Here is a 9,150-nt window from a genome sequence, read left to right as displayed (position 1 = left end):
AGACCTCAGTCCTGTCTCTAGACCTCAGTCCTGTCTCTAGACCTCAGTCCTGTCTTTAGACCTCAGTCCAGTCTCCAGACCTCAGACCTCAACTTTTGAGGCAGCTTCAAGTTGCCAAACGGAAGCCAAGAAACCCAAATGTTTTAGAGAGTTTATGTAAAGAGGAGTGGGCCTAAATCCCTCCTGAGATGTCTGCAAACCTGCCGAGCTGCCAGTCGAGGTTTCTCCACCAAGTTCTAAGTCATGTTTTGTTTTGATTTCCTGTTTCTCACCATTCAAATGAAACTACCATAAATAAATATTGACAGATTATTTCTTAATAAGTAACAAAGTGTACAAAACCATCAGCGGATTAAATAATTATTCTCCCTTCTGTACGTCAACCATCGCCCACACTGTTCATTCTCCCCCCTAGTCCTAATGGTTCACTCCAAACATCCATATAGTCATTGTCTCTGTTTTCTTCTCCAACCTTAGTTTCCATCCATTCGGTCTCAACAGAAACCGTGTCGTGATCATTGTGATCCTCAATCTCACAGTCAGGGCAGATGCACACCTGGTCGGACCGACAATAAAGCTGAAAGCAACGAGAGAAAGTGCTGCATGTTATTGTTTTTACGTTTTTTCTCAGTCAGGACAATAACGCTCGAATCAGAGCTGCATGAAAACAGAAGGAAGCATCTTACCATCAGTCCCCTTAGGTGGGTCTCACACAGAGGGACATGCTGGCTGCTAGCGGCACCACTCAGGGTGAACCTCCTGCGACCACTGGAGCGTGGTCTTGGATGCACAGGGGGAGGATGGGCACAGGTGTTGTTCAGACTTCCAACCACTGGGGTGATTGGTACCGAAGAAGCCATTGGGGCCGTGACCGAGGCAAGCAAAGGCAAGCTGGAATCACCTGGCAAAGAAAAAGGTAGAAGACCAGGAAAGGTGTCAGCAGCCAGATTGTTTCTGCAGCTGCTTCATCGAAGGCTTGTAGGACTGTTGATCAAACCGAGTTAAAGGCAGAAAATATGCCCAAGCAATATTTTAACTCTAATCTTACACACGAAAAACTCTTGGGTTATAACTCCTCAAATGCTCGGTGTTGGGTCAAATGTTGGGTCAAACGGCTTCAGTCACTGGTTGGGTTGTGTCATTTTTCACAAGCTGCCATTTTAAGCCAAAAGTTGACCAAATTAAACCCGACTGGACCTTTGCTTTAGGATGTACTACATAAGGCTGGGACAGTAAAAACAACTGGTTTCTGATGCTATTAGCAGTTAGCTGCAGCTTTAAAGCACTAACCCAAATTCTAATGACCTAATAACCCAGATTTTGGGTTCTTTTTTCATTTTAGCAGCTCTGTTTTAATATGTTGACCCACTTTCTGGGTAGAAAACGTAACCCTGCTGAGTTAAAACCACCCAGGCTTGGCTCAGTCCAAGTTTGCCTCAGGGTTGGGTTATAAATTGGGCTGTTTTGTGACAGGGTGACATGTTTTTGGCTGGTGTTGTTCCATAAACTCAGTCAGGAAGGTCAAACCTTATCTGCAGAATGTGATATGACCTCATGTCGAACCCTGTAGTCATCACTGACGTGTAAACATGTTTGGTTGTTTGCATTCCTCAGTGACAGAAAGCTGAGAGATCCCAGAACAAACAGGACTGAAAACAAATTCCATTTCTGAGGAGTGATGCCGAAACATAAAATTCATGCCTACCCTGACAGTGAGCCTCCATCGTCAGCTTTGCGCTTTCTTTTGGCAAAGGTTTGGGTAATTTCTTCTTTAATTCTCCAATCAAGTGACCCGATCTGGCTCCTCTTCCAAATTTAACTCTCTTCTTGTCCTTGCCCACCACGCCTCCGCCGTTCATCGATTTGAACTGATCGGTGATCTCTCGTAGCGTCCTGTTAATCTGGAGGTCCGGTCGCTTCTGAAAGGTCTTCTTACACAGAGGACACTGGTAAACCTGAAACACAAGGGCGACATAAACAACAGAGAAAAGAAGGAGGGGAAAAGCTGTGATTCCCAAAATATTCCAGCTTCCGATCCACCGAATGAGAGATATAAAGACTTGTGATCTCTAATATTTATGGTTGAAGAAAACAAACATTTGTAGTTAAACCAATTACCAAGAGCGTAATGGTGACACAAAAAGCTGCAGGTTTTAAAACATTTACCACTGTTGTTTTCATCTAATATAACAAAAACAGCTAAAATAAGTCATTAGTAATCATTTTTAAGTTTAATATTTACCCTCCAGTCGGTGTTTTACGACCCAAAGTGGGATTCCAACTCTAACTTTTGGGAACTACAACAATAAAATATAAATCTCTCAATGTCCCCAAAGACAAAATGACAGAAAACCAGCGTTTCCACTGACATCCTTTCCTGCTTCCTGAAGACAAACATGTCTGTTTGGACTAAATTTTATACGTCAAATTAAACGTAAAGCTAGTGGAGCTGTCGAAGAATTAAAGCTGAACAAAGAAAAAAATAAAGGTTTGCATTTATATCAAAAAAACTATAAAACATCTGTGACCTCGTGCTGACAGAATGAGCTCCGCCTGCAGGGCCAAAAAACGTGAAAATATTAGTTTTTGTGTAAAAATGAGTCCAAAAAGACACAATCTACCAATTACGATAACTAAAACAACATATAATCCTAATCTATCGTTACATGGATGTTTTCTAACAGGTATGTAATTAAAAATAATCCTTATGTTTGCCTTTAAATTGACAATTCTTCTCTACTGGCTGCTGTAGCACCGGGAAATCCCTTCATATAATGTTTGGCATCATTGTGAAGCTCGGGGATTCCCTCCTTTTTTAAATAGTCTGTCAAGACCAATAAAAAATCAACCAAAAACTAGCTAAGGGGAATAAATCACCAAATTTCAACAAACTACGGATCAGTTTGAAACTTCTGGGACGGAGAATTGGAAAATATTAACGACTCTGTGTTGAAAAACTTCTGATAAGCTAACAGAGTAACGTTCTTAAACCAAGGATGCTAACTGTTAGCGTAGCGGTTAGCATGAGACCCAACTTGTTGTTCCAAGGAAGATAAATCCCAGAAACTGTGATCCACATAACTGCTCGGCTACCTGCTTATATGGAAGAAAACGTAAAGAAAACAGAACAAAGTTTGTTTCTAAATGTGTGTTTTTGAGCTGAAACATGCGGTACGTTGTGGACGAGAGTAACATCCTGTGCCGATGTTTAAGTGTAACAGGTGACTGATTGTTTTATTTAGGTCAGTGATTAAATCTGTGGCTCACTCGAGTCTTGTAAAAACAAAAAAACGAGGGTAAAAGGCAAAGAAACCAAAGAATGTAAACCCCACCGCTGGCCTACCTTCAGTCCATCCCAGTATCTGGTGATGCAGGACATGCAGAAGCTGTGGCCGCACGGCGTGGACGAAGGGTTCGTGAACACATCGAGGCATATCGAGCACGTGAACTGGTCCTCGGACAGGAAGCTGCCGTTTAGAGCCATTCTGAGACGGAGGACAGAGACAAACAGGCTTTTTTTAATCCGAACGGCACTTTATCTCTCATAGCGCTGTCAGCTCGAGGACGTGTGGGCATCGAAACGTCCGTGATGGGAACAAAGATTTTTTTTTAAAAAAGAGGCAAGCCGAAGGTATGAAACGAATTTTATCTCCGTTTGTCGCCGAAAACCCATCAGATTAGGACGGTCCGAAGAGTCTAGGAATGAAGCAGGGCCGGATTCTGTCCCCAGTGTCACATGCAGCACGTCCAAAAGCACAAATAAATTCTTCTGTACAGGTAAGGATCATATTATGGACACAGATATGTGGAAAAAAATCCTTCATGAAGAATAGTTTCCATTCCTTCCACCACCACGGTTGATAAATACCGAACCAAACTCACATTCCTGCATCCAACCGTCAGTATTTCTCTCTTTTAAACCATCAAAATACAGAAAAATCTTACAGTTTCTTTACAAATCCGTAAACAACCCGTCCCTGAAATCAACACGAAGAGACTCAACCTTCAGAACCCATTTCAGATCTTCACTTTTAGTAAAGGTTGTTGGTAATATTTGACATTTTGCAATTATTTTTATTGCATGTCAATATTATTTATTAACCAACAATTTTACAGAGTTGCTGACGGGGGGTTGGTAGAACTTTAATGGTCTTGTCTTCTGGTTCTGATCCACAAAAAAACCGTGACCCCAACAAATGTTCCTATAAGTCAATTAAACATGAACATGACAGTACAGCCTCATTAATCGTTATATATTTTTTAAAATAGGCTATTAGCAATCAATTATACATTTTATTTTAATCCTGGAAGTCATCTGAAGACCCCCACTGTGAGGTCCTGACCCCAATCCCACTGGTCCTGTCCATATGGGTTTTGTAGACCTGGAGAGGACTTCAGACCGTGTCCCTTGAGGGGTTTTGTCCCTGGGGTCACTGTTGTGGGCCAGTAGAAAGAGCAGCCATGTTGGACTGTTTGGAGACAGAACAGGAAGTGGTTGATGATGAAGATGTTGAGGTTCTCCTTGGGAGGGACGAGGATGGACAGGATTAGGAATGAGGACATCAGAGGTCCAGCACAGGTTGGAGGACTGGGAGATAAAGTTAGAGAGGACATGTGCAGAGGAGGGACAGAAGGATGTTAGAGACAAAGAGGACATATATTGATGCAGTTAGAGAGGACATGAGTGAGGACAGAGAACACAGAGACAGAGTTAGATAGAACCCTGAAAATGGACCATCTGAAAGAAGAAGAAGGTCACAGTTGTGGACTACCTGGTTCCTGTCGAACTGAAAGGACAGTTGTCTTTCTCAGCCTTGGCACAAAGTTGTCCCTGCGTTTTCGGTTGTGGTTTGGACCCCTCCAGGGCTGTCCCTTGTCTGTTTGTGGTGTTCATGGACAGGATCTCAAGGCAGTCCCGGAGCGGAGGGTGTCAGGTTTGGGAACCTCAGGGTCTCGTCTCGGCTTCGTGGTTCTGTTGGCGTCTTCGAGCCGCGACCTTCGGCGGTTCGAAGCCGGGATCAGGGTCAGCTCCTCCAAGTCTGAGGTCACGGTTTTCAACTAGGAAAGGCAGGAATTCTCCCTCTCTGTTCGGAGTCTCTGCCTCAAGCGGAAGAGTCACGGAGGACTTACTAAGAGGCCGTTACTCCAGTCTGTTGGGGTCAAGAAGGAGCCAAACAGGAAAACCGTCGGTTCACTGGTCCATCGACATTCCAACCATCACCTGGGGTCATGAGTTTTTATCAGAAACCAAAAGAAAGAGATCCCAGATACAAGAAGCTCCCTCTGAAGGGTGACTCGACGCTAGGAGCCCCTTAAAGGCATCCGGGGAACCTTTTTTTGGAGATCCTGCTGGAGGGATTACGGGTTTGGGAACACCTTGGAACGCCAGGAGTCGCTTGGAAGAGGGCCGGGCTTCTTCTTATTCAAGACGTTTTGAATTGGAAAAGTTCCATCGATCAGAAAACAGGTCTGATTACCTTCAGCCTAAGCTGGAGTGTCCGTCTGGTTGTCAAAACTTCCAGGTTTTATGACTCAGAATGGGACACAAAAACCCATTACTATCCATTTGATTGCAAAAATACTGAGTTTAGGATGAAAATCTGAGAGTTTAATGTTAAAAACGAACATCCTGAGTTTGAAATCTCATGTTTGAAGCTTAAAACCTTTATAAACTTCTTTACCCCGAAGCAGAATGATCATAAATCATTTTACCGCTTCATGTAGATCCAACAACATCTTACAGAGCCTTTCAGGATAAAGTCCTATGTTCATAATTTAATTTAAGCAAAGATTTACTTTGATTACAGCTTTGTACTTCGTAGTTATAAATGATTTATTGTTAAGTTGACTATTTATTTAGTTATAAATAATAAAAAACACTATTTGAAGAGAAAATTTGCAGTTTTTTCCAGGTTATTTTGCTTTATGAGAACCGATATCCACTGATTTTATTCTTTATCGGAACAAAATCACATCAATACTGCTGTTTGTAACAAGTTTTTATTTATAAAGAATTATTAAATTAGCTTTTTAATGTTTGTAGTCTCCCAGTATGTTGTTAGTTTGTAAATAAAAGCTAATTAGTTGTGTTTTAGTGGAATAAATCCCTGATAATAAAATAAATCGGGGTACCTTAAAGCCGTCGAGGCTCCAGAGATGACTGAACTCTTCTGCTCTCCTCCGGTCGCTCACGCCCGGTTATTAAACGCGTCGGACTCTTAAAGCCGTCAGAAATATGAGCCTCAGCCAATCAGCTGTCGTCCAGGTAAATGTGGCAGGACTGGTTACACACACACACACACACACACACACACACACACACACACACACACATTAATGATGAGACACAGTTGGACAAAGGGCATCAGATCCAATCTTGAACTCGTGTTTCACAACTTTTGTCCTCCTGTTTTTCTCACTTCAGGCAGGATAAACTAAAGTTTCCAAGAACTTTAGGAACAAATGACGCATCAAAAAACACAGAACTCTGTCAGGATTACTCCTCAGAAAACGGTCATTAATTATCTTTAACGCTCAACTTCTGCCAAACCTTTAAAGGTTTTGTTTCGTTCCGTCTCAGGATCTAAAACGGTGGTTCAGGTATTTAGAGGCGGGGTTCTTTGGAGGGGATATAAACACACGATATCTTACCTGCTGCAGATACTGTAGCTCTTTAATTCTCCAGCCTGAATCTCACCAGGGTTCAACTGTTTTTCGGGGAGTCGTTCCCGATTTGTTAGGAAAATATGCAAAACTTTACTGGGAATCATAAAAATGTGTAAAAATCTGGGCCGGAGTTTGTATAAACATCCATCTGTTCGATTTCTTTGACCGGCCGTCTCTGTGCGAGAGGCGGGGGACACCCTGGACCGGTCAAGTCCACCACAGGGACACATGAAGACAAATGAGACAAACAACTCACTCCTAGGGACAGTTTTAGGGTTACCAACGAACCCAACATGAAGGTTTTTGGTCTAAATTTGTCGTCATGAAACTTTAATTATGTTCCTGGAGACTCTTCAGCCAACTTTATTTACAGCCACACTGTCACATGTTTCCATAAATAATGAGTTTATTTATTTTATCTTCTGTCCTCTGGCTCTCAGCGAGGGACGGTTTCCTTCTACGCCGACGATTATCTGATGTATTTGACTTCCCCTCGGCTGCTCTCTGCTCGTTGTTTGTTTGTTTGTTTGTCTGAACGTGACTCAGCGGCGTTTCCCACGGCTGGCACGCCCGTCAGCTACCGACGCGCCGTCCTCACGGCGAGATAAGCAGGTGTTCAGACGCGCAGCCTGCCAGAGAACAGCCGTTGCAGACGCCGTCCCTCGCCTGTACCCGATCCGTTTTCTCAGTACTTCTTTCTCTAATTGTTTCAGAGAAGAGCTTTTCACGGGATCTGTTTGTACCGAACGACCTAAACTGAAATATTCAAGTTTGTTTTTATTTATGAGTTGATTTTTTTTCCTACTTCACACAAACTCAACCAGTAAGCACAAGTTTGTTTTTACCCACATGTAAAACTTTAACTAACTCCTGCCAGTTCAATATCTGAAGGAATATTTGCCACTAAAAGTAATTTTGTACATTTTAAAAATCTGTGTTAGATAAAAATCATAAATATATCTGACCGGCGCAGACAGAAATGCACTTTTTAAATTTGTTGTGTTTTTAGTCGCCTTTTTTGTTTGTTTTTTTGGTGCGACTTACAGAAAAGATTTAACTTCAGGTAAATTTCCACCCACGCATCCTTTTATCCCCCCCGTTTTTTTCCGTTGCCGGGTCGCGGGAGGAGCTGGTGTTTATCTGCAGATCAGCGGTACCAGCAGGGTTAGGCATTCCTCCGCGTCGCTTCCACATTGTTTCACGGAACAAACTGTTGTCCGGCTGATGAATGCTCGTGCTCCTGGTCTGCCGTCTCACCGGGACACGTTTGCTTTCAGGACAGAACTGGACAGAACCTCCGGGGCGCCCGCAGACGGCAGCGTGATGAAGCTGAAGCAGTTCTTTCACTGACCACTCGTTAGCGCCGAACGCTAGCTAGGACGCTAACGTTGAAGTCAGATTATTGGATTATTGTCCTGATTAAAACAGGTTTGAATGGATCAGCTGGGACGTCGATCCGTGGACTCCAACAGCTGCTTCTCTTACGTCATTGCTGTTGATTTACCAGCTTGGCGTTGTGCTAACGCTCACCTGTTTGCTCCATTTGGTCATTAGCACCCGGATGATGCTTCCCCTCTTAAATCCTCTGGAAGCAGCAAGTTTTTCACACATATTTATCATTTTGTTTAATAAATAATACCACGGTGGAGTCTGCTGTGTGTTTTTCTCCACTGCAGGACAGATTTATGTTGTTAAGAAGTCCTCAGGACGTCATTTTCTGCCCTCTGATGGTCCAACTTTATTACCTGTAGCTGATGTTCGTACAGCAGGAAGACTTGAAGCTGAAGGACTCTCTCTCTTTAAGTGTTTTTAATTCAATTCAATTCAAAGATACTTTATTAATCCCAAAGGGAAATTAAATGTTGTTGTAGCTCATAATCCTGGTTTTGTTAAAGAGTTGATAGCTGTGGGCAGGAAGGATCTCCTGTAGCGGTCTGTCCTGATGTGTCCTCGGTCCTGGTGTCCTCAAAGAGCTCCACCAGGTGAGCCTCGCTGGCCTCCTGCGGAGCCATGACAGCTGAGCTCTGGAAGCTCAGGTCGGTCTTGAAGTCCTGGGCGATCTCCTGGACCAGGTGCTGGAAGGGCAGCTTCTGGATGAGCGGCTCGGTGGACTTCCGGTATCGATGGATCTCCCTGAGAGCCACGGTCCCGATCCTGTAGAGGTGAGGCTTCTTCACGCCGCCGGTGGCCGGGGCGCTCTTAAGGGCGGCTTAGATGGCGAGCTGCTTCCTGGGAGCTTTCCCTCCGATGGAATTATGGGCGCTCTGCTTGGTTCTGGCCATGACTGGACAACACTTGTTGTCATGGTTACGCATCATAACAAAATGTCCAAAAGTAAAAAAGGTTTCAGTAAAAATCCTTCCAGCTGCACAGCATCCGATACCAGAGGAAGTAATCATCCAAAAAAAATTGATTTACATCCAGAAAAAAAGAAGAAGAAACTTTTCAAAAGCGATATCTCAGAATGAATGGAACAGAGCCGCT

The 9,150-nt window shown here is 43.4% G+C and overlaps 1 protein-coding gene and 1 pseudogene across 1 annotated transcript in view; both read right to left on the bottom strand.

The window, feature by feature from the left end:
• LOC108249668 (E3 ubiquitin-protein ligase TRIM39) overlaps positions 1-6,274 on the bottom strand; it is a 15,418-nt gene extending 9,144 nt beyond the window's left edge. Inside the window, exons 1-5 of the mRNA XM_017439202.3 lie at positions 6,133-6,274; positions 3,344-3,485; positions 1,706-1,955; positions 687-901; positions 473-577 (exon numbers count right to left, since the gene is read on the bottom strand). Coding sequence (XP_017294691.1) covers positions 473-577; positions 687-901; positions 1,706-1,955; positions 3,344-3,484 — 711 coding nt within the window. The 5' untranslated portion in view covers position 3,485; positions 6,133-6,274. The remainder of the gene's footprint in view (positions 1-472; positions 578-686; positions 902-1,705; positions 1,956-3,343; positions 3,486-6,132) is intronic.
• Positions 6,275-8,624: 2,350 nt separating this feature from the next.
• On the bottom strand, positions 8,625-8,948 carry LOC119617222 (annotated as a pseudogene).
• Between the last annotated feature and the right edge of the window lie 202 nt (positions 8,949-9,150).

Source organism: Kryptolebias marmoratus, linkage group LG7 (genome assembly GCF_001649575.2).
Source record: "Kryptolebias marmoratus isolate JLee-2015 linkage group LG7, ASM164957v2, whole genome shotgun sequence".
NCBI lineage: Eukaryota > Metazoa > Chordata > Actinopteri > Cyprinodontiformes > Rivulidae > Kryptolebias > Kryptolebias marmoratus.
Note: the sequence above shows the minus strand (reverse complement) of the source record. Positions and strands in the feature narration are given on the sequence as shown.